The sequence below is a fragment of the Colius striatus genome, chromosome 8 (assembly GCF_028858725.1).
Source record: "Colius striatus isolate bColStr4 chromosome 8, bColStr4.1.hap1, whole genome shotgun sequence".
NCBI lineage: Eukaryota > Metazoa > Chordata > Aves > Coliiformes > Coliidae > Colius > Colius striatus.
The window spans coordinates 17,579,082-17,605,225 of record NC_084766.1 but is presented as its reverse complement, the minus strand read 5'-3'; the positions used below and the strand labels follow the sequence as shown (position 1 = coordinate 17,605,225).

The following is a 26,144-nucleotide window of genomic DNA, read 5'->3' as shown; positions in this document are numbered from 1 at the left end:
CAGGGATGTAGCTGGCCATGGGCCAGCAGTAAAATCCCATTAGGATCTGTGGGTTCAGCTTCAGACTGGCTGCAACCTTGTCGTGGTTTGGCCCAGCTAGCACAGAAGCACAACGACAGTCTCTCGCTCGGTGCCCCCCATTCACCCCCACTCTTGTTAGGATGGCAGAGGCCTCAGCAAAATGGGAGGAAAAAGATAAGCAAGGTTGTTGTGGATTGAGACAAGGGCACGGAGAGCTCACTGCCAATTATGGTCCTACTTTAGGGAGGAAAGTAGGAAAGCTTATTCTACTACCGACTAGAAACAGAACAGAACAAAAAGCAAAAAGAGAGTAGGATGATGAGAAAATTACAACCAGCACTTTAAGACCTCCCTCCCCTACCCCTCCTTTCTTCCCCGGCCCAGCTCACTGCTCCCCATATCTCTACCTCCTCCCCTCTCAATGGCTCAGGGGGGCAGGGAGTGGGGGATGTGGTCAGTCTCTCACAGATGGGCTCTGCCGCTTCTCTCTTCTCAGAGGAGGACAACTCCTGACATTCTTCCCCTGCTCCGATACAAGGTCCCTCCCCCGGGACACAGCCCTTAACGAACTTCTCTGGTGTGGGTTCTTCCCAGCAACTGCAGCTTCTGCCAATACAGGATCCATCACATGGGGGGACAGTCCTTAGTGAATATCTCTGGTGTGGATTCTTCTCCACAGTTGCAGCTTCTGAAGATACAAGGTCTCTCTTTTGGGACATGACCTCTTCTGGGCATAATTTTAATGAGCTTCTTTGGCATGGGTTCCTCCCCACAGTTACAGCTTCTGTGAATATTGGATCCCTTCCATGGGACATGGCCTCCTCTGGCCATAGTCACTGCCCCTGACATGGGGTCTTTAATGAAATGAGTCACTGCCGCTGATGCGGGGTCTTTGGCAAAATGAGTCTCTTCCCTGATGTGGATCTTTAGCAAAATGAGTCATTGCCCCTATCTTTAAAGAAATGCAAACAACTTACTGCTTCACCAGTTCTCTGGATAGAATGCAGGGGAGTCTCTGCTCCAGCACACCTCCTCCTCTCTTTCCTCATTGACCTTGGAGTGCGCATGGTTGCTTTTCTGTCTCTTCCTGCTCCTTGCACCACCAGCAGCCAGAAAAGAACGGATAGAGGAAGGAAGAAACAGGAAGAAGCCTCCTCTTCTGTCTTCTTTTTAAAAAAATGATCATGGAGGTGTCTAATTGGCTCAGCCCCAGAAGTGGCTCTGGGTCAGAGCTGGGGCGAGTTTGGAGCAATTTCTCACAGAAGCCATCTTTACAGCCCATTCCCCCTTACCAGGGACAGTTGTCATGTCAAACCATGACAAATCTAAAAATCTACTTTCAGTTTTCCTCCTTTGTGTCACCCTGAAATTGTGCCCCACCACGGATAAGCAGAAACAGACATAGATGGTCTGAGCCACTGAATCCTTCAGATTTGTGTTGTGTCATGAAGGACCTACATATAATGAAGGCATGGAGGGCAGCACAGAAAATACAGGGATCTTATATAAACAGAGAAAATGGTTTTATCTTGCCTTGCTTTAAGTCCAGAGACTTCTGAATCCATCAGTGAGCCAGCAGACATAAATAAATAGACTTTGGGCTGCACAGGGAGGTCTTTTCTGAGGGGATATATTTTCATAGTTTGCCCAGGTAAATGAATTGGAAGAAAATGTCTTTTTGAAAAAACTTCCTTTTGGAAAAGAATTTTGAAATTGTTTATTGGTATTGGTTATTTGCTTAAAGCAGTGCTTTTCATGTAGAGAAGGGTACAACTTCAAAATGATTGAAGTCGTTTCAGTCAACTTGCAATCGCAAATATATTACTAAAAATGAACACTTCAGATTTAAACTTTAATGTTAATGTCTCTACCCCCATCCAATTTGACCCATGGAATCCCAATTCTTTTGCTTCAGCTGTCACTATTCTTCCCTGTTTATCCAGGATCATTTTGCTTTAGTTTAAGCCCTTGCACTGACTCTTGGAGTTTCAGATTCAGGTCAATCCATTTCTCAAAGGAAGTCCTGCTGAAGCAAGGAAGTGTCTTTGCTGAGGTTAATTTAACCACTCAGCACTTGAACTGTGTTTTTCTGATTATCTAGCACCTTTATTAGGAGCTCACACCTAATTCTCATTTTGATGGGATTGCTCATCTCTTAACACACAATTAAAATATTCTGCAGTGACTACAGGCTGCCTAGCATTGTCTGAGACCTCCACCTGGAGAGCTAGATCATATAATCAGCCATGTAGTGGTCCCAATACTGAGCATCCCTGCTTTTATCTGTGACTCAGAATGTATGTGACAATATATATTTTATAATATACCTTAAGTTTGTGAGTATGCATATTGCTGCCTTATGGCAATGCTACTTTTCTTGCGTGCCAGCCAAAATCTTGGTGGCTTCTAGGATGATCAGTGATGATGTTATGTGCTCTTACAAAGATAAAACGAAACCTCAGTTATAAGATTTTAGTATTAAAAATTGTAAAAGAGGCAATAAGCTTTAATTGTAGTATAATACTAGTTTAGCTGCTTCAGTTGCAGTGTAGTATTTTATATTATTGGGTAGTCTTAGGAAACTCTTATTACAGATAGATGTACACATATCTGTTCTCAATATGGTTTTTGTCATATTACTTTATGGTCATACCTCTTGCAGTCAGCGAATAAGATTCTTCTGAAATGATGCTTTGCAGATTTGCCTCCAACATCCAACACACACTCTTTGCAGAAGGCTGGACAAGAAAATCTCTGCATCACATCTGTCTGTATCTGTTATAACTCTGTTATTCATGACAGAATTTACTTTGTGGGATACATCACATACACATATATTTTGTTTCTTGGCACTTATATCTCTTTGAAGATGTTAATATCCTCAAATCTTGCACTTATAAATATATATCTTTGAAGATGTTAACATCTTCAAATCTTGTAGAATTCACATTGTTCCTTCATTAACCCTCTAATGCATTTACAGAAGATTTTAAGCATAACCGGAGGTGATGTTTGCACCTGATTATAAGGGTATAATTGACATTTAAAGCTCTACTGTGATTAGCCATTATTAAAACATCTGTTTTTCATTAGACAGAATAAATGTGAATATAAAGTGTAGTTGTGATTACAATTAGTAGTAAACAAGTGCATTGCCTGTACTTAAGTTGTCCTGAGCTGCATGGTCCTCGTTAGTACAGTTAGCTAGTACACAGCTCCATGTGTAATTGGAGGAGATATATATATAGATAAATATAATTAAATATATGTTCCATATAATATAAACAACTACTGCATAAAATACATTTTTTTTATATAGGTATATATGTATGTGTGTAATTATATATGTATATTCATATACAGATAGGTACTTCTATCTGTATAAAACTTGGGGTTCTATGAGATGACTTTAGGGGAATGTGCTTTGTTTTAGGCTCAATAAGTCCTGTGCTCCCCTGAAGATTGCCAACTGTGGAGATTTATTTTAACAAGGAAAATTTTAGCAGCAATAAATGGATCTTCATTTTTCTGGAGAGGTACTAAATTACATTTGCCATTTAACTAAGTGCATTAGGAGATGGCATGAGGACATACCCGACACAAGCCACGCAGCAGCAACTCTTTCTGATCTTTGGGGATCGACACCAAATACGATGTAAGGCTTCAGAGAGTATCTGGGAATCAGAGGTGAATGATTAAATTTTCACCACTTATCTTTCTCTGTAGTACCTGTATGGGCCTTGGAGACAGGTGGTATCATTGCAGCTATATCTGAACCTGTTGCAGGAAGTAAAATGCAGAAAACTAAGAGTTAACTGATTACCATCAGTCACTGATTTAAGGCATAATGACATATAGGCCATAGATGCATCTGATGAGCCAAGGATGGGGACTGTGTCATTCAGAGGCCATGCTCTTAAATGCTGTGATGGACTCCAAACAAGGGTTTGGTCCCAGGTGCTAATAAAATGTGTCCGTTAGGACAAGCTAGTCAGGATTAGTGCTGGAATGAAACCTTTTTTTTTTTTCAGAGCTTCTTGTTTTCATAAGATGGGCAATCTGTTAAAATACATTGGGAAGTAGTAGCAGACAGAATTATCTAGAGGAAGGATGTTGCTCTGTCTTTCAGAATTACATTACAGTAGAGAAAAAAATGTGAATTTAAACCGTTTTCTCTTTTCTCTATTTTTTATTTTCATCTGATCTTATTCAACTAGTGATGTCAGCTTAACAGTTAGGCCTTTGTTATGAGGACTATATGAAAAAATATAGGTGAAACCTCGAGTTTTACTCTAAAGGATGGCTGTACTTTGGAGAAAATACTTCTGGTGAACTAATAAGATGTGTTCATGTTACATATTGATAATAGGTTAATGAGATGCTCTTGCATATTCTAGTCAAAAAAAAAAGAAAAAAAAAAGGCATTTGTATTTCATTCATTATTTTCATATTCCCTGCATGTTTTTTCAAAGCATTCATTTATCATTGTTTTTTCTATTCATGACTAAGCAAGGTGCCATTTTACACTGTGTGACAATCGTAGCTGACACTGAATACAAACCATCCTGAAACAGCCAGACTGACTGAAATCACCCACATTTTTTCACCTAGATAGAAAGCACCAACTTCTCAGGCTAGTATTTTCCTGCTTTTGGTGAATTTACTTCTACAGGCAGCTGGGACAAGCCGCAAAATCACGTGCTGTAGTTCTCATGGGGGGTTTCAACTACCCAGACAGTTGCTAGAAGGCCTACGTGGCTTGCCACTTACAGACCAGGAGGTTCCTTCAGTGCATCAATGATAACTTCTTGATGCAAACGGTGGATGTGCCAACTAGGAGAGGAGCACTACTGGATCTCGTACTCATGAAGAATCAGAGTCTGGTTGAAGTGGTGAAGGTTGAGGGCAGCCTTAGCTGCAGCAACCACGAGATGGTGGAGTTCAGGATCTTATGTGGTAGGAACAGAGTACCGAACAGGATCGTAATGACTTTAGATGGGCAAACTTTGGCCTTTTAAAGCAATTGCTAGAGGACATCTCATGGGACAGGTCATTAAAAGATAAAGAGGCCCAAGATAGTTGGTCTCTGTTCAAAGATCACTTTTTCCAGGCTCAGGATCAGAGCATCACAGCAGGTAAGAAATCAAGCAAAGGAGCCAGGAGACCCTCATGGTTAAACAGGGAACTGTTGGGCAAACTCAAGTGGAAGAAGAGAGTCTATAGATCATGGAAGAAAGGGATGGCCACTTGGGATGAATATAAGGCTGTTGCCAGAGGATGTAAGGAGGCAACTAGGAAAGCTAAAGAAGTGTTGGAAATATACCTTGCAAGGGAGGTCAAGGACAACAAGAAGGGCTTGTTCAAATACATTGCAGATAAAACTGACAGGAGGCAATGTAGGCCCACTGTTGAGTGAGGTGGGTACCCTAGTGACACAGGATACAGAGAAGGCAGAGTTACTGAATGCCTTCTTTGCCTCTGTCTATACTACTGGAAACTGTCCTCAGGAGCCCCAGACTCCAGAGGAAGTCAGGTTAAAGGAGGATTTTTGTTTGGTTGATGAGGACTGGGTTAAGGATCAATTGAGCAATCCTGATGGGCATAAACCCATGGACTCTGATGAGATGCAATGTGGGTGCTGAGGGAGCTGGCAGAATTCATTGCTAAACCACTCTCCATCATCTTTAGTAAGTTATGGAGAACAGAAGAGTTGCCTGAGGACTGGAGGAAAGCAAATGTCACTCCAGTCTTCAAGAAGGGTAACAAGGAGCTGCTGGGTAACTACAGACCAGTCAGCCTCACCTCCATCCCTGGAAAGGTGATGGAACAACTTATCCTGGGTACTGTCTCCAGGCCTTTAAAGGACAAGAGCAGTCAACATGGTTTTACCAAGGGGAAGTCATGTTTAACCAACCTGATTGCTTTTTATGAAGATGTTACCAGGATGATAGATGGTGATAGTGCAGTGGATGTGGTTTATCTTGATTTCAGTAAAGCATTTGACACCGTCTCCCACAGCATCCTCACAGCAAAACTGAGACAGTGTGGGCTGGATGATCAGGTAGTGAGGTGGATTGTTAACTGGTTGAAGGGAAGAAGGCAGAGAGTGGTGATCAATGGGGCAGGGTCTAGTTGGAGGCCTGTATCTAGTGGAGTCCCTCAGAGGTTGGTGCTGGGATCAGTGCTATTCAATCTGTTCATTAATGATCTTGATGAGGGAACAGAGGGCACTGTCAGCAAGTTTGCTGATGATACTAAACTGGGGGAAGTGGCTGACACACCAGGAGGCTGTGCTGCCATTCAAGGAGATCTGGACAGGCTGAATAGTTGGGCCAGGAGAAATCTAATGAAATTCAACAACGGCAAGCGTAGAGTCTGGGAAAGAATAACCCCAATTACCAGTACAGATTGGGGAGTGAACTCTTAAGAGTAGGGGAAACTCTTAGTGAAGGGAAAAGGGATCTGGGCGTCCTGATGGGCGGCAGGATGAGCATGTCCCAGTATGACCCAGCAATGTGCTCTCGTGGCCAAGACCAACGGCAGCCTGGAGTGTATTAGAAGGGCTGTGAGCAGTAGGTCGAGTGAGATTTTCCTCCCCCTGTACTCTGCCCTTTGTGAGACCACATCTGGAATATTGTGTCCAGTTCTGAGCCTCTGTTCAAGAAGGACAGGGAGATGCTGGAAAGAGTTCAGTGCAGGGCCACCAAGATGATGAAGGGCATGGAGCATCTCCTTTATGATGAAAGGCTGAGGGAGCTGGGCACTTTAGCTTGGAGAAGAGGAGACTGAGGGGTGACCTCATTAATGTTTACAAATATGTAAAGGGTGGGTGTCAGGAGGATGGAGCCAGGCTGTTTTCAGTGATGTCCAATGATAGGACAAGGGTATAAGCTGGAACACAAAATATTCCAAAGAATTACAAGGTAGAATTTCTTCACTGTGAGGGAGCACTGGAACAGGATGCCCAGATGAGTTGTTGAATGTCCTTATCTGGGGATATTCAAAACCCACCTGGATGAGTTCCTGTGTGACCTACTCTAGGAGATCCTGCTCTGGCAGGGTGGTTGGACTGGATGATCTTTCGAGGTCCCTTCCAGCCTTTAAGAGTCTGTGATTCTGTGTAAAGCTGTAGGTTGTTCTTTCCCATCAGTTTGATTGTAAAATTAAAAATGCTTCTTAAAAAGGAGTTTCTTTCTTGAAAATGAGGGGAGGCTTTATATGGTCTGTTGCATTCATTTCTGTAATGCAATTTGTGAAGAAAAATTTGAGTTTGCTCTGTGAAGTTTTTACATCCTACAAATATGGTTAGGGATAAAAACTTATTAACCACGGTTTTTCTGAACTAAAGGACCAGCAAATAAAAGCAAAGTAATTTCTTGGATTTTTACTGATGAGAATATTTGTAAATATTTTGTTTAGAGTCAGTTTGCTGTTTTCTGTTTTCTGTAATCAAGTGGGATTTGGCGATAAAAATTATTGCAATTATTCTCTGGAAGAAAAAAATAAGTACAAGTGCAAGAGGTCTTTACAGTAGGTCTGTTTAATTAAACTACCTCTCTAAGGAAAACCTCAATTGTAAACTGTATCTATGCAAGCATTTATAGTTAATGCAAATGTCGAAGCCACACCTGAGATGAAAATCTGAACCATTTGGGATTCTCCTCATACAATTCACATAAATCTGTTTTCTTTGAACATCTGTACTTTGTGTAGTAGTGATCTGTTATGCTTGTTTTTAGACTCAGACTTTGCTTCTAATGTATACGATGTAGTATATGGTATGTAAGATTTAAGTTTGGGAATTCATCAGAGGTCAGAAAACTGAAGTGGGGAAAATGCTCCTCAAAACCTCCAACATGAGGAGGTGTTCAATTATTAGGATGTAACAGGATTCAGTTCTGGAAAGTCTCTCCAGGTCAGGGAGAAATTTGTTCTCTAATTTGGGCGTAGGATGAAACCTTGAATTTTGCTGTCTTGGAAAAAGGATAATATGCTAAACATTTCCCCAGATCACTTCCTGTCGTAGAGATTACAATTAACTGACTTCCTATTTCATGCTGACTTTCCACCTGCACTGATTTTTTTCACAGCTCACAGTCGCTTTTAGGCCATGTGCTACAGTTAAAATTGAGGGTACTTCTGATCATTTCAGTGCATGTTTAGTCTGTTGTCTGGTGGATGAGTTTTACGTTACTGTTTTGAAGTGTGTACCCATTTTCATGCTTTCTCATGAATTAATTTGTTTTCCTCTGCAGTTCACACAGATTTTTCAAATTTTGGCATTTTTCTAATTACATTTTCCCCTTGTCTTGTTTTTTTTCCAGCTCTCGTAAATGTGAAACTTTGGGCTATTGATCGGCAATGTTTTCAAACAATAATGATGAGGACAGGCCTCATCAAGCATACTGAGTATATGGAATTTTTAAAAAGGTATGACACTTGCTTACTTTATAAAAAATACAGTGAAACTGCTGTCCTCATCTTTTGGCCTTTTTTGTGAGTGCAGTATTTGATTTATTTCTCATCTTTTAAAAAATTTATTTGCTGTTTAATCATCTGTAATCTGTATCCTGTAGCCGAAAGAAGGGTGAGCCCCAGGAGGAGTCTTGCTGCAGTTCAGTTTCATTTTCTTTGGGAGTTATTCATTGGCAAAGAATCACACAGCTGAGGTGGAAGAGAAAAAGCTTTAATATGAGTCATTTGAAGCATAGCTTGTTAAAGATAATACCCATTTAAAAAAACCCCTGCTCTGGTCACATCTTCTTTCAGTTCACACTGCCGCCTCAAATTGAAATAAATCAATGTCAAATGTCCCAGTAATTCAGGTGTGCCATAGCTGTGAGGAATGGGCTACGTTTGTGTCATCAAAATAAGCATTCAGTTCAATATGATGCTGTAAGTAACCCCATTATTACTAAGATATTACTATGCTAGGCTTGTCCCAGAATGAAACATTCTCCACTTCATCATTCCCCTCTCCCCAACAACCCATCACTCTGCAGAAACAACACTATCCCCAAGAGATTATTTCTATTGATGTTGAATGGGGATGAGATAAAAATCTGTCAGATTTGGGTTCCTTTTCTTCCACCACTCCAGTGTGAAGTTGTACGTGGTTTTTTTCTTTTTTGTTTTGGATGCGGATACTTTTCAACATAGGGAAATGTTTAGGATTATTGCTTCTAGATGTTGCTTTTTTTTTTCCCCATAGAGAGGTTTGTGGGGAAAAGTGCTGCTGTAAGATCTAGAATTTCTTACAGTTTGCAAACTAGTGACCTGAATAATGATACACCCCCTTAAAAAGAATGTTTTGGATGAAAAATTAATCTTATGCAGCCATATCAGATGACAGGTAACAAATTTTCCTAATGTGGACATACAAATTTTTACCCTGCTGTTTCACATGCTTGATCTGCTTTTGTTTCTGACCTGCTTTTTTATGTGTTTTCAAATATAAGACTTCTAAAACTATTTTTAAAAAGCACACAACACTCTCTTGGACATTCAGAAATGTAAATTCAAGGAGTAGTCTGTGTTAACTTTAAATCAGCTTTTCTCCAGTTAGTATTGGAAGAAAAAAATCTTACCAATAAAAACCCCCACAATAATAATAAAGCTATTGATATATAAGATATTTTAAATATATAAAAAATAATATAGAAAAGAAATATACACTAAATTAATCTCTAGGATTATATTGGCAGGAAGTTAAAAAATTGGGCCATCCCATGGAGTAACCACAGTCTTGTCATCTCCGGGTAAGGCTTTAGGGATGGCACAGGACAAGTGGAGCCAGGAAGGTGATCCCATGGGAATAATATTCAGGGCATGAGTGTTGCTTTACCAAAGCTCAGCCAGGACCATGAGTGAGGAATTAATCAAAGCTGGGGCATTGTTAGCTGCTTAGATCTGTGAGCAGAGATCTGCCTAGCTCATTACACTGGGTTAACATTCCATCTCCTGGCCTCTCCTTGTGGCCAGGAGTTTTACCTGTGCTTATTTTCAGACATATCCACTGATGAGGGCAAAGAATCAGGAGCTCCATGGAGATTTTCTGCTCCTCAAGGATGACATGAAACCATAGCATCAGTGTCTATCTTTTTCCAGGTGTCTCTGTTTATGGTTATTGACAAGCAAACTCAGGATAGAAAATAAAACCTATTGTCATACTGAAAAGGTTTAAAAAGTCATAAATTCAAACATTAACAATCATTGGCTTTTCCTGTGTACTAATAAATGAAACCAAAGATCTATTCTGGGAGTTAGAGCCTCTGTCTCTCTTTCAGAGAAGAAACTATGCATACATTAAGCTCTTAAGCTTTGAGCTTTAATAGAGATTTTCTCAAAGATTGTCAAGATGAGTTTGGATGCAGATTCCACAGAGCCTGCTCAGCTTTAATTTTAAAACAAATAGTGTGAGGAAGAATCCACTAAGCATTTTCTCACACTGTATCTGAGCTTCTTGGATACAGATTATTACAGTATGTCAAGAAATATATTGAAGCTCATTAGAAAGGCCTAAGGCAAGTAAATGTTTTTTTTTTCTTTCAATCTTACAGTTTAACTTTAGGAAAAGATTTTTTCTACACACCGATTGTAGCATAGGACAGATAGCTGTAGGAAGGTCGTTACAAAATGATATCTACTCATTGTGTCTTTCAGCTGGGATCTCTGCATCAATAGCTATCTCAAACTCAACTTGAATTCCATTTGTTACATTAAATGTCTATTTTTAAGAATGCTTTACTTTTAAATCATTTTAAGGGAGAAATAGGTTAAATCTCGAAAATAGATTTTCTGGGGCTCCTTGTAGTCATTGTGTGAAATACCACCCTTTCCCCTGTGTTGTGGTTTCGTTGTGTTTTTCCATACAAGGAACATATTGTTGACACAGTCCAGCTCCTTTTTTTCAGTTTATTGCTCTTATGTCTAGAGTATGTAGAGTCCAGTTCTTTCTTCAGAGTACCATGAGAAAGCCACAAAAAGTGTATTTCCTACTTAAGAAATTCAGGTCTACCTTCCTAATGGGTCCTGGGCCAGAAGGTTATCTCCAGATTTTCTCCAAGGAGTACTAATACATAATTGTAATGGGCTTAAATAACTTGAGATTACTCTTCTGACTTATGCAAATCAACTGCAATACACTGGACTAAGGAGCAAGGGAATATATGCTGTTTCGTAGTATTTATGAGGAACTCATCTGTGTGTCCCTTTCTGCTGCTTGTAAAGTCAACAGATGATCCTTGAAGTGATCAAAAGATGACGGATTTTTTTTTTGATCCCTGTGTCAACAATCAACAAATCAACAATCAACTAATCAACAAATTAGGGCAATGATTCCCTTTGAAACAAAAATTTTGGTAGCTCATTATGTGGCTAAATCAGTGGTAGACCAAGCTAGTTTGTAGTAGAGTTTACAGTAGAGGCCAAATATAATATTGTGCTGTAAATTTAGAAACTCCTTAGGTATAGATTCCTTTGAGGAAAATTTATTTAGTTTATATCCAACATAGTGTTCTGTATATCGTTGAATATATTTGCTCTTACACAAGCAAGAAAGACCATTATTCTGCAGTGGAGGTTACAGCTGTGCTAAAATCAACTGTATGTCTCACTGCAGTGTCCATTGTTATAATGTTGGAATGATTTCCTTCTCAGTCCTATGCTAAAAATAATTCTGTTTAAACAAGATCAGAATATTCGAGTCGAGGAAACAGCTATTTATAAAACCATTTTGTCCGGGAAATAAAGGATGGGAGAAAGCTTTATTCTGTAGTAAGTGTAATAATTCCTTGATAAATCATGAAAGATTCAAGGAGTACAAATATCCTGTCTTGGAAGAGTAAATATTCTTTTTTTTTTACAAAAAGCTTCCTATATGTTCCATACAAAGAAGCCTCACGTTCCAGCTCACAGTGTAAACTCTGATTAATCCAAGACTCTGGAACGAATGAGAACAAATGGTGAATACTGTCACCTCAGAGGCAGGATCTAGCTATAGAAGTGGAATCTTAAAAGAAGATCGTACATAAACACATAGTCTTCAGTCTTCTAAATAAAAATTCAGTAGTGCTAATAGAAAATGGCAGTATCTTATTAGCTCAAGCTTTTAACTTATGTTAATGTCAAAAACTTTCATCTGGATAAAGAAATGCCCGCTTTTCAGTCTTTAACATTTTGTTGAGTACTCTGGCTTGATCTTGAGTGCCATTGACAGTTTTGTCTGATTCCAAAATGGCTTACATGAGAAGTTTTGATCTAGGCAGACATGGCAGAACTGAACTGGTTATGTACAAAAAAATGAGAGTTCATGCAGTCATGGCTAATCTGCTTGGAGAATTAGGCTGGTAAAGGTTTTTTGTGTGTAACCACGTGTTTAATTGTGGCAACGCATAGTGACGTTGGTCTGTGTGAGTAGTGTGATGATTTTAGAGTGAAGGTTTTGCATCCTGTGTGAGTCATTTGTCAGTGAGTGGAAAGGAAATAGAAAAATGCATGAAGCTTTATTAAATGACTGTATCTTTGAAAGATTGCCTGCACTTTCACATAAAATGTTTCCTGAAGTGCATCTTAGAGTGAAATTATACTGGATAGTAATGGGAGAGAAATTAGAAGAGTGAGACAAAGAAAAGAGAAACTTTGGATAAAAAGAGTTGAAGATCAACACAGAGTCAATGAAATATATATATATATATATATATATAAAGATTGTTTCAACTGTCTAAATCTGCAAAATGGGATTTGACTTGAAGAAGACAATCTTTTTGGAGTGCTAGAATAGACAAAGTAGCTGGAGTAGACAAAGTGAACAGAGGGGATAGCAGAGAAAGAAGAAAAGGGAAATTATTTCTATAAGATAAATGAAAGCATTTATTCGTAATGCAAAGCTAAATATAAAGCCAGAGGTACTGGTTCAAACCAAGACCCCATCTAGATTTGTGTCCTTTTCATATTAAAATGTTGTTCAAGGCCAAAATGGAGATGACCATCACCACTACAATGGGTGCACAGTCCAAGACTTGGAAGGCCAAGAGCATATTCTTGAAGGGTGTTCACAGCCACAAGATCTGGCCATCACGCATCTTTAGGATGTCCAAATTTTCAAAGACAGTCCAAGGAGTGTCCCTAAGGGGAACAAGCTGGACTGTTATGATCAGATTCTGTCTGATCTCAGAAGTGACTAAGAATTATGTGAAATTATCCTGCTTTTACTTCCACTGTTGCTGTCCAGTCTGATGAACACTAGATCAAACATTCTGTCCATAAACTGTGCTATTGATAGGGTAACAAGAAATCTTGTGTCTGGATTACGATCTGCTAGATGGAGCAAGGAAGTCTGGAAATATCCAAACAGCATCTGCCAAGAGCTGGGGATGACATGACAAAACCTGAAAATCAGTTCACCTTCCTCTATCATGTCCAATACTGACCACAATAAGAAGCCCACGAAAGAGTAAAACCAGGGAGAAGTAACAGGTATATAATTTGGCTGTTTTGCAGCTGTGCTGGCTTTCTGACTGGTGGTGGAGAGCTCTGAATTGTTTCTTCTGAAGCCTTCATACATGACATTTTTCAGCTCTCTCTTTCCTGTTAGCATAACTCAAGCAAGGTGGATCATATGCCACCTATAATTTTACTCCAATTTGCAGAGCTGTCAAGTAGTATCTCCTTTCTCTCTGAAGATGCACTATTCCTCCTATCACCTCATGCTGTGTGAACCCCACAACTTTGAGCACAATTAGCACAGGAAGATATAATAGTGTTACAGGACTCCTTACTGATCCTCAAAATGAAGAATGAATTCATACTTGTATGCAACAAACCAGAAAAACATTTCCATGTGCTGTCCCTTTCAATCATTTTGTTGGTTTGTTGTTGGTTGGTTTTTTTAAGATGAGATGGAAGTACAGCTCAGCCCTTGACTCTGAAGGTAGTATTAAACTCACTGTGCCATGAGGAGCTACACTGAGTTATACATGGAATTTTAGTAGGGAAGGCTAAGATCACTTGAGAGAGTTTGCAAGACTGAAACTTCAGTCTTCTAAAGTCTGTTTAGATAAATCTTGTGTTATATCTTCTACAGTTTGGTTGGATAAATCATGTGTTACAGCTAGCATTGGAGAAAATAGATATTTTAGAAAGCTACATGTGCCACCACTAGTGTTGTGCTTCTCAGCTTAGATTTCTCACTGTTAATGTCAAACTGGAGTGCACAGAGAGCCCCATCCCAGGCTGCAATTCATGCAAATTGCAATGAATCTGCACATGTGTCAACAAGGTGCATCTAATGGGCTGCCAAGGGTTACCAAGACCTCTCAGGGAAAGGCAAGAGGGAGCAGAGTGGAGAAGTGATGATGGCCAGGGTGGGCATGTCAGGAAGAGTGTTAATGAGTTACTACATCAGGGGAGGATGGTAACAGCCTCCAGGATTCCAAGCAGAGAGTAAATAAGATGTCGAGAAGCCTAAAAGTAGGAAGAAGAAAAAGGCTGTTGTATTTCCTCAGCCAGATGTGGGAAGGATTCAGGGGTGACTTTATGGTGAATATGCAGGTGATACCATAGGAGCTCTCAGGAGGTTCTTGCACCTCTGGGATCATGCATAAAGTATAGACAGCATACAGTACAGGTTTTGTGCTATTTCAGGGGACCTGTATGGGAAAAAAAGGGCTTTGTTTCAGCTTTAGAAATTGAAGAAAAACCTTGTCTGTTGGATCTGTTTGTTTTCTACCACATTACTTTAAATTCGGTTTGTGCTAGGAACACTTGAGGATATCTCGCAGGATGTTTCTGTTTGCAGACAGCTGAGTGTGAGGAGGTGGTTACACTGTGCCATGATGCACAGGCAGGCACTGAAGCAGAACTGAAATGATGTGCCACGGTATCGAACTGTCCTTTAAAAAGAAAAATAGTCTTTCTTCTTTTTTGGTGGAGAGCAAGCCAAGTTTTTTTTTAATACTTTATATAGTTTGTAATGAAGTATTTTAGTACCCACAGTCTAGCTTCCATAATTCTTTGTGAATGCTATTAATGCATATGAAGGATCTGGGCAGATCTTTTTTAAGTAATAGAAGTTTAATATTGACGAAGTATGTTTTAATCTAAGGAAAATATTTATTGGAGACAATGCACCACAAGGAAAAGTGAGAAGGCAAAAGTTTCATGTTCCTGTTGATTCAGAGTATGAGTAAAGGGCAGAAATAATTGTGATGTGGGTTTGTTTGGTTTTTTTACATGGTAGCATTTCAATCAAGGAAGCTGCAGTAATCCAATTAAGTACATTAAGGGCATTGAAGACAGCAGCCCCCGGAGCACCGTGAAGATAGCACTGGTTTTGATGTCTGTTGTGTTTGAAATGGGGATTAATACAAATGGGAATAAGTCTATATCTCATTTTAATGTCATTGAATCTCAGACTCATAGAATGGTTTGCATTGGAAGGGATATAAACCTTTGAATATCATCTAGTCCAACCTCTCTGCCATGGGCAGGGACACCTTCCACTAGACCAGATTGCTCAAAGCCCCATCCAACTTAGCCTTGAATGTTTCCAGGGATGAGGCATCTACCACCTCTTTGGGCAACCTGTGCCTCACTCCCTTCATTGTAGAACATTTCTTCTTTATGTCCAGTCTAAACCAACCCCCTTTGCACAGATTATTTCTTCGCTTACCAAAGTGAGTCTTGATGGAGTGTGCTGCGATTTCTCTTTTGCTGTGTTCTCCTGCCAGTCTGTAGTTTGGCAGTAAATAATTTACACAAGACATGTGACTGAGAATGAATTTGCTCCTAACATCCATGGGGCAATTAATGGCTTTGCAGAAGTAGTGAATTTATAAGTCTAGTGAGAAACAGCCAGTAGCAGAGACCAGGGATGCAGAAATGGAAACCACAGTCTGTACAACAGAGGCTACAGGTGACAGCGGCAATAAGATGTCTATGGATGGGAAGGACTTTGAAGTGTTTGGCTTTCTTTACCTTTTTTTTTAATTCAAGTTGGAGTTTTCTTGGTGATGATAGGATTGCTGTGCTACGTGAGATAATGTCTTTACATGTCAAAGAAGAACATGTCCCTTTTCCCCTCATAGTGACTCTCATTAATGAAAAACACCTTCAAAGATGCAGTCATGGTTCCAACAAGCACAAGATCTAGTTTTTATTTAAATTGCTGCTTTCTCCTTTTAGATTATTCTATTGTAGTGATTTCAAGTCAGCTTTGTCCAGGTGAAATAGTTTCATTTCTTCACGTAGCCATTTGGACTACAAGAAAAGAGAAAGACAACTTCTTCATCACTAAATGTTAGAAGGTAATAGCAATGAAGCTTTATAACCTTACACAGAAAGAAGGAGAGAAAGATCATGCATAAAGACTGTTGCAGAAATTGGAAATAATTCAGCTGAGTCAGCAATCCTGACATCAGTCAAAATAACTTTATTTGTTATATGGCAAGCCTCACAAAACAGATGCTCTCAGGAAGACCGATTGTGTCTCATTCTTTAGTTTAAGTAAAAAAAAAAATCAAATCATTATCCAACAGCAGCTCCAAAACGGTTTTATGGCAGTTTTTCTGGAGGTAAATGCAAGGATGGGCTGTGTTTCTCTTTTAAAAAAGCTGCTGATTAGAACCAGCCTAGGAGCTGTGGGAAGCAAACTGGCAAGGGTTGGTGCCTGTGGAGAAGGCTGGCAGATATGGCAGAAGTCAAGAAGTCAAGACAGAATAAGACTGTGACTATCAAGGAATTAATCCATTCAGTATGATCAGTTAACAGAAGAGGTACCATACCAAGCTGGTATGAAGCAGTTGAAAGCTAGAAAAGAAAAAGTTTGCAAGATCTACATCAGTGGCTGGAAATGAAATTAATGCAATGCTAGGCAAAAAAAAAAGAAAAGATTGAAGAAGTCCTTGAACTGACAATCCAACCCAGGATAGTTGCAGGAGCTTGCATGCAGTGTGCTCTCTTTAGATGCAAAGTCTTGTTCAATGCAACTGTCTGTAATTCAGGACACAGACAGGTGCGTTGCATGGAGCTGAGAGAGGAGACTTGAAAGTGAGGATGGGTTTGGAAAAGATGCCTGATACTGAAGGAGCTCAATATATCTCAGGATGTCTAACTTAGAGAAGACCATGAAATAATGTGGTCACAGTTTTTACAAGTCTTTGCAGAGAAAAATCTTTAATAAAAGGATCTTTAATAAAAGGGAACAGCACTGGTGGTGGCCGGTAACCAGTGGTGTTACCGAGGGCTCAGTGTTGAGGCCTGCTCTGTTTAACATCTTTATCAATGACGTGGATGAGGGGATCCAGAGTGCATCCTCAGTAAGTTTGCTGATGACACAGAGATGGGTCGAAGTGTAGATATGCCTGAGGACAGCAAGGCTTTTCAGAGGGACCTGGACAAGGCTAGATCAGTGGGCTGAGGCTAACTCTATGAGGTTCAGCAAGGCCAAGTGCCAGGTCCTGCACTTGGTCCACAACAACCCCATGCAATGCTACAGGTTTGGGGCAGAGTGGGTGGAAAGCTGTCCAGAGAAAAAGGACCTGGGGGTGTTAATTGACAGCTGGCTGAATGAAAGCCAGCAGTGTGCCCAGGTGGCCAAAAAGGCCAAGGGCATCCTGGCTGGGATCAGAAATAGTGTGGCCAGCAGAACCTAGGCAGTTACTATGTCTGTGTACTAGACACTGATGAGGCTATACCTCAAGTGCTGTGTTCATTGTTGGGCCCCTCACTTTAAGAGGGACACTGAAGTACTAGAGTGTGTTCAAAGATGAGCAAGGAAGCTGCTGAAGGGTCTGGAGCAGAAGTCTGATGAGGAATGGCTGAGGAAACTGGGGTTGTTTAGCCTGGAGAAATGGAGAAAGAGGTGAGACCTTATCACTTGGGAGACCTTATCACTCCTTCCACCTACCTGAAAGGAGGCTGTGGTGAGGTAGGAGTCAGTCTCTCCTCCCAAGTTACAAGGGATAGGAGAAGAGGAAATGGCCTCAAGTTGCACCATGGGAGGTTTAGATTTGATATTAGGAAAAACTTTTTCACTGAGAAGGTTGTTACACACTGGCATAGGCTGTCCAGGGAGGTGGTGGAGTCACCATCCCTGGAGATATTTAAAAATACATGTAGATGAGGTGCTGAGAGACAATGGTTTAGTGGTTGTCCTGGCAGTATGAGGTTAGCAGTTGGACTTGGTGATCTCAAAGGTCTTTCCTAACAAAAAAAAAAAATCTGTGATTCTAAAATTTTTAGAGAAATGGGCTCCAAGGAAACCATGGTTATCTGTGTGCAAATTGAAATGTTTAAAATGTGTGAGGGATAGAAAGTAGTGGAAGAAGTGCCTTTTTTTCCACAGCTGGTGGAAAAATTTGAGTACAGACTAATTGCTAGAAGGATATCTTGGGTTTCATGTTTGTAAACTGTTTATCCAAACTGTCTTTTGATCCTAATGAAAAATCTTGAATTTGCCTGCAAATGCACAATGCCATGCAAAGCATTTTGGCAAACCATTTATTTGATGAAAAATGCAGCTTTAGGGCTGAATAATTTGTTGATGGAATATTTCATAAATAATGAAAGAAATTTTTGCTCATTTGGTGGTAGATTCATTGCAAGATAAAATGACTACAGGGATGAGGGGAGAGCACCAGACATCATGTGTTCTAGATTTAGAAAGGCTTTTGACACTGTTGCCTTCAAATAATCATTTGGAAGCTGAGGATGAATAGACTGGATGCACGGATGGTTAGATGGGTTGAAAGATGGCAGAACTGTCAGTCTCAGAGAGAGGTAATTAATGACTCTGATGTTTAGTTGGTGTCAATGAAAAGCAGAGTATGGTGGGGGTTGACACTGAGGAAGATACTCCATGTCTTCTTTGACAACGTGGGTGATGGGACTCTTCTTCATACTGGTGAGTAATAAGGGGCAAAGGCCATGAGCTGAGTTTTGGAAAGTCTGGGCTAGACAAAAGAGGAAATACTTTTCCTGGAAAGATGGTGCAGGTCAGGACAGGTGGCCAGAGAAGTGGTGGGCAACTCTGTCCTCAAGAGGAGGACATATCAAAGTATATGTTTGTTTGAGGATATTGCTGTAGAAGGATTTAGTCATGGGCCCGCTTTACATTTGTTGGTGTTTTGGTTGGACAGTTGGCACTAGGCAGAATGGAATTAAATGCAATCTGCTAAATAGCCATGAACTAATGGAGAGCAGGTTCAAGATAAGGGGAAGACCCTGCCTTACTGCCTTGTACAGCTACAGAGGAGAGTGGTGGCAGAAGACTGACAAGAGCATGCTGGTTACTCAGACATTGTTGGGTAGACCTCTTAGATAAAAAATGCCACTTTCTGAACAGGAATTGTAATCATCATCTTTGTTTTGCTTTCTAGTAGATGCATAGTGTATAGGAGTTTTGTGTCTCCTTGCTGTCTTCCTTTATAACTTTTTAGTATTGCTATTATACGTACTTCTAAACATTTATTGCTTGAGAGTAGTGGCATGTATTTCCTACAACGTCACGTTTCAAATACAGTCTGAAAATATGAGCTGTGCTTTTAAAATTGATTTGTTAACTAAATATAGCTGGGACTTTTGCAGTCAGTCTTGATTGACAAACATATGGGGGGGGCTATGTATGCCTGAGTATTTAAAAACCTGATCTTTTCATTTCAAATTTAGATATTTATGAAGGCAAAATACCACAGCAAGAAGTAATACTTCACATGATGACCACCATATGTAAGAAAAACAGGTCAGGCAGGATCTGTTTCATTTCCAAGGCAACTGCTTAATCGCTGGTGGAAAAGGCTAACTTGATGCCTAAGTGCTGTTTCTATACATTAATTTCATTGCTGGATCTTAAATGAGGTTATTTTTACAATGACTTGATATTGAAATGACAACAAACAGCACTTAATTTTCTAATAGCCTGTGTATAGTCCAACATGATGTTTTGGACTGTTTTATATATTTCTGGACACTAAAAGTTGTGGTTTGCCAATGCACAAGATGTTGACTGAAGAGTGTATAAGGATTTGCTGCAATACTGTTTAGTATTTGCTAAGCAATTTTGCAGTGCAAAGACACAGCATTTTACATAGGACTTTAGATTTGAAAAAAAAGCCTCTGTCTTTTATGCTTTCTCCTGGCAGTGGTTTTAGTAGTGCCCGCTAACATGGTGTTGGCTAAAGAACATGCTTCAAGCTATGTTATAAAATATGCTTTAGAAACACAGGGCTAAAACAGATTGCCTGATCTGAAAGACATGTGGCCTGAATCAGAGCATTGGAAGTTCAGTTGTTGTGTCTGGGAGAGAGGAAAACTTGGAGTTATGCCCCACAGAGTAATGTGGTGATTAGGTCGTACTAGTTCTTGTTTTAAGAAATAAATGGTCATGGAATAGAAGGAATATCAGCAACACTTTTATCTGAGAGTCTCAACCTTCCTACAGTGGAATCAGTAAAAATGACCATGTCAAAAGTCAAAGAAAGATATTATTACTTCATATTGTCTAATTGGAATTTATTTTCTGTAAAACAGAAAGATCCAATATGGATTCACAAGTAGAGACTTTTTTATAACTGTTGCTTAAATACATTTAGACAGATTATGAAGAAGTGGGTTTTCTCGCTGCTGGAAAATGCTGTTTGATACTTTTGAGGAGAATCACAGAGGAAAAAAAATCCAACACCCATATGGTTTTGTAAGGAAACTTGTATATCAAAGGCTTTAGCCTTCATTTCATCTTTCCTTATGGAAAGATGACAATTATCACATTGCCTAGTTAACCCAGATAACCAGACTAATGGAAAAATGGAAATTGATGTGCCATTTGTCCCTGAAATATTTTTCTTTTCTTTTAGTTTGCTTTTTTTTCCCAGCCACTTGTTAAGCCTTTACGGAAAATGCATTTCAACGAGAACAAATATTTCTTCAAGAGTCTGATTAGCTGTCACTTCAGTTAACTATCAATAAACAGAAAACCCTTCAGATGTATGTGTTTGAATAAAGATCACAGAACCATATTTTTTAAATTGGAAATCCTTTGGGGATTAGTACGTGTCAAAGTCTGTGTTTGCTGAAGCAAAACTGAAATAGCATGTGCTGGCTCTTAGGAGCTTTGAAACAAAATGAATTATTACTTCCTCTGCAAATTGGAACCATGCATACGGGAGCATAAAACACATGAATTGGTCTAGATCCTTCTGAAGAAGTGATTTTAATCTTCATTACTGATCTGGACGAAACAGTTGGTGACTGCAAATAAACCATGTTGCTGAATACAAAACAAATGATGAGATGAAGAGTATGGACAAGGTCTTTCAGTTCCTCTTGTCACAATGTATAACTCAGGAGCACATCTTGTAATCTGAACTGCATTAGAGTTTAAAGGCCAAATTAAGTGAAGAACCGGGCACGCTTCCAAATGAACAGTTTATTAAACTTCAGCCCTCCATTGGGTTATCTGCTAGGAAGCATGCACTGAGGCCACTCTTTGATACTCTTTGACAAGGAATAACACATCTAATTTTGGCCTTCACATTACAAAAAGAAGCTGTAGCTTCTACTAGATACATGAAAACATAATACATTGGAGACGAAGCCTCTATGTAGAAAAAGCTGCTAATTTGCTGTTTGGGTGCAATTAGAGGTGTGAGTGAAATATTGTGATAACATTGCACTATAGTCATGAGATAATAATGATGATTCATAAGGAAAAGAAATTCTTTCTGTATTTAGATCATATCTCTTCAGAATGTTCAGGATGAAGGATGCTTAAATGTATTACACTAATGCAATCTGTGTTATCTACTTTTATATCCTATGTATTGCAATACTAATTTGTCTTGCACGCCTACACCTTGGCAAGCTCATCAATAGCTAAATTGGCAGGTAAAATAAGAAAATTTGCTTTAACAAATATTTGAAATAAATCTTCAGAAGGTGGCTTGGGCAGCTGTTTTTCTTTTCTCAGAGTGGCAGGTTCTGCTCCAAACAAAACCCTTACAACCACCCATGACTACTGATGGACCTAGGATAAAAGGGAGTATGTCAGATATTGCCTGAATTAAGCTTTTCTATCATGGAGTTTTACTTTCACTGCTTTTAGTTCTCTAGTATCTCTTAATTTGTTAGCACTGGGTTTATTACTGTGCATCTCTGAGTTTCATCCAACAGTCTGAATAAGAACAGTGGGAGATTACCATTGTGGTTTGGACACAGGTCATAAGGCATAGTGGGTGGTGGTGGCTCATAAAGTTTGTCCTGCTACCAGGCCAGCTGCTGGGGATAATTTCTGTATCTCATTGTGGTATGCATGATTCCAAACATCATCGCTGTCTTCTTCATGCTTATGTCCTATAGCTTGAAACATGGTGAGAAATATAATGACGATGATGGGTTTTATTCTTCTCTTTAAATAAACCACGGTATGAAATTGGACAGTGATCTTCATAGACAAGAAAAAAATGTTTGCAATGTGTTTTGACATGACTATCTTTTAGCTTTTACAGGGAAGAAACTCAAAGTTAGTACTCATGCCTTTACTATTGTTTCAGGCCAAGACCATGCTATTCTAAGTATTTGAGGTATTTTTAGCTTGTGGTCATCATTGGATGTACAGTGCAGCATCCAGGCATGCAAAGTCTGTACATGCACATCCACCGATGTACAAAATAGGTTGAAGAAGGAGTATGAGGGAGTTGAGCAGTCAAGCAGATCAGACAGCGGTGAACTCTGAAGTGACAGAAGTATTCATAGTTGCAAGACAAATACTGTGTTTATGGTGGGTTGAACATTGTGGTCCATTGCTACATAGGCAGTATATTATGATGATATGAGAACAGGTGTTGCAGTGGTACAAGCAATATTCATTCAAAGATGTGGAGAATCTAGGTAATGCACATGCAGAGACATACACAGGCAACATAGTACAACCAACAGAGTTGACTTGAAGCCATCCTTCCTTTGCTGGCTACCTCCTTATATGCTGCTTCTGCCCATGTGATCACCCAGGGCCCAATTGATTAACTTGCAGCACCTGTTTCTGACAATTGGAAGTAGCTTGCCAGCTGCATTAACAGCATCACAGCTTTCTGGCCTTCCCTTACCAACTTCCAATCCAAAGGTGCCCATTGTCGTTTTTTATGTGCTGTTATTACTGGAAAGGGTTGTGGAAAAAATTCTCCTTCAATTACTGCGTTGCATATGAGGCCTCTCCATTTCTTAGCTGGATCATAGTCATCTGGCCGGGCGTCTCTGAGCACCTGTGGGGGTGAAACTTTAATCTCTGGTTTAGTTAATTCATTAATCCGTTCCAACAGTTAATTAGCTGTTGCTTTTGGCTTTTCCATCAGTTCCTCCAAATGGGCCAAAGTCTGTTTCATGTCTTCTCCGTGTCTTATTAGTTCTTCCTTTAACAATTGTCTTTGTTGATCTTCTCCTTCACTAGATGTTGGGAGTGATGATGGAAGAGGAATACACTCAGGGATTGATGAGCTCAGGGGCAATGGCAGAACCGTAGTGTCATGGGCGAAGTGTACCTTTCTTTCTCTGCCGGGTACTTCTTCAGGCATGGCAGCAGGATGGGACGTGGCAGGACAGTGAAGGGTGGGTGGGAGGGGAGGAGAAACAATGCATGCATTCGGTGGCTCCTGAAACATTTCTCTAGGGTGTTCTGGGGGAGGTGGGCTCACATCCATGCTCTCCTCTTCCAGAAGTGGAGCCAAGGGTATTATAACATTATCCCCTCCAAAGAGTCTCTTAGTATTTTCTTCTAGAGGTGAAGCTGATGGTACTATAAAGTCACCACCTCTAAAGAACCTTTTAGCATTTACTGGGAATGCAGATGGTATAGCATTTTCTGCTTTCATGTAAGCAGCTATAGCACACTCAGCTTCTAGCTCGTGTATAATGGATGATACCGATTTACACAGGCCAATAGCATTATTCAACGTGTCTCCTAGATTTTGCCAGTGTCTCATTTCGTATACTTCTTGGAGGGAGACAAAGAGACCTACTTCCTGTCCCCATCTTACGAGTCTTAGTAAATCCTCTCTCATAATTGAGTCCTTTCTCAGCAAGGATATGCTGGAGAGTGTCAACAGGATTTTCCTCTTTGCTCATCATCTTTCCCATTATACCGGTTTAGTTGGCTCACTTGGCTTTTCAAACAGGAATCCAGGTGATTTTCTGCTGAGGATTCTTAATCCAACCAATTCGGCTGATCACATCAGGGTGACCAAATGTTGCAGTGGTGCAAGCTATATTCATTCAAAGACATAGAGAATCTAGGTAATGCATGTGCAGAGACATACACAGGCAACATAATACAACCAACAGCATTGACTCAAAGCCACCCTTCCTTTGCTGGCTACTGCCTTATATGCTGCTTCTGCCCATGTGATCACCCAGGGCCCAGTTGATTAACTCGCAGCACCTGTTTCTGATAATTGGAAGTAGCTTGCCAGCTGCATTAACTTGTCCCTACCGTCTTTATTTAAGCTGGCTGGTCCAAGCCACATTTGTGCCTACAAACAGGAAATCTATTTGTACATTCAAATGTGAAAATGCCTTTCTAACAGGAGAATGTATTGAATAAGGTAAGTTCTTGTTTTTACTGGGGTGTGCTTGACTGTTAGAAAAGGCTCTGCATCTGCTGTTCTCGAAGCACAGCTTCATTCATATCTCTTGAATTTAGCATGTATTTTTTACCTGGTAATTGTTGTGTATTGTATTAGCAAAGTACCAGAAAGATTAAGTCCAAAGCCTTTAATGTGATTAGAAGTAGTTGTTTAGATGTGTATCTCATTTATTATTTCTAATTACTTTGAGATTTGATGTACTACAAATAGTAGTTTCCCTTCAGAATGGTTTAACAAGCTGAATTATGAAGATATAGAAAGTATTGATCTAAAGATAAGCAAGTGTAATTAGCAGAAAATAATTTTTTACAAAATATAGCCATCAGCATTTACAACAGTAAATCTTGTTCAGAAGCTTTTCATTTTATTCAGCAGGATTTCACACTAAACAACTTATTTGATCACTGAGTTCCTGCAGATTAGAAGTTTGGTAATTTTGTCTTCCTTTCCCCTAGTTCACAATGTCTCTCTTTTTGTGTCACAGTACATGTGAAAACTTTCACTAAGAGATGTGACACAATTTTCTGATGATTTAGCTCATATTACTTAGGTATGTAAAGATGGGACTGCCAGGGGTAAAGGGATTTTGATTCACGATCTGATCAGTAAAAGAAAGAAATGGCTAAATTTTTTAATGAACCACATTTTCCCCTTCATTAAATGATAAGTATTAAATTCATTTTGATTTGAAGAAAACAAAGAATCTGGCACCTGTGTGGGAGCTTCCAACAGAAGTGAAAAATTGAGTACAAGTATAAGGAGTCTTCACCAAAGCAGAGAGAAATAGAAGTCTATTCTTTCTTCAGTGGGCTTTGAACCAAAGCATTTGTATCTGATAGATAAGTTATTTTCTCATTCTTTGGCTGACCTAAACCTACTCCTGAGAATAATGTCCTAACAGTGGTGTTGACAGATATTTAAGGTGGCCCATTCTCAGTCTCTGCTGGCAAAAACATTTGAAGAGTCTCTCCAAAAGAAGTCCAGGTGTTCACCTTGATCTCAGGAGACTCTTGCTTCCATTAGATTTTTTTTTTTTGGCTAGCTATGTAAGATAGTTTTCCTTACCAGAAAATGCCAGAGCAGTTTCCCCAGGAAAGGCTTAGAACAGCCTGCTTGGCACACTTGATATTTCCTTGGTGTAAATATTTTCCTCAGATCTCCCAAGCAAAACCATATGGTATATTATGGTAGCACTTAAGAATAGTTTTTGAATAGCCAAGATTGCATGACTCTGTCATAGTTTGGCAAGGAGCAGCTTTTGCTTGGTAACAGGGGGAAGGAGTTGCAGTGAAGACCCGGTAAAGAGTTTTTAGACTCTCCCCCAGCTCCTCACAGTCCCTCATCCGTCTGGGTGCACTCACACAGAGCTGCTGGGGGCTCTCAGTCCTGCCATGGCCTTGAATGGGTTGCAGGGGTACAGCTGCGTTCTCACCACGGCTTGCAGAGGGGTCTCAGGTCTGGTGCTCAAATTTTAATAAATTTATATTTAGAAGA

General features: G+C 39.8%; 1 protein-coding gene across 2 annotated transcripts in view; it reads left to right on the top strand.

Moving 5' to 3' along the window:
- PRKG1 (protein kinase cGMP-dependent 1) overlaps positions 1-26,144 on the top strand; it is a 523,150-nt gene that overhangs the window by 323,880 nt on the left and 173,126 nt on the right. For both annotated transcript variants that reach the window (XM_062001370.1, XM_062001369.1), the window contains exon 4: positions 8,346-8,451. In XM_062001370.1, the coding sequence (XP_061857354.1) occupies positions 8,346-8,451 (106 nt within the window). The remainder of the gene's footprint in view (positions 1-8,345; positions 8,452-26,144) is intronic.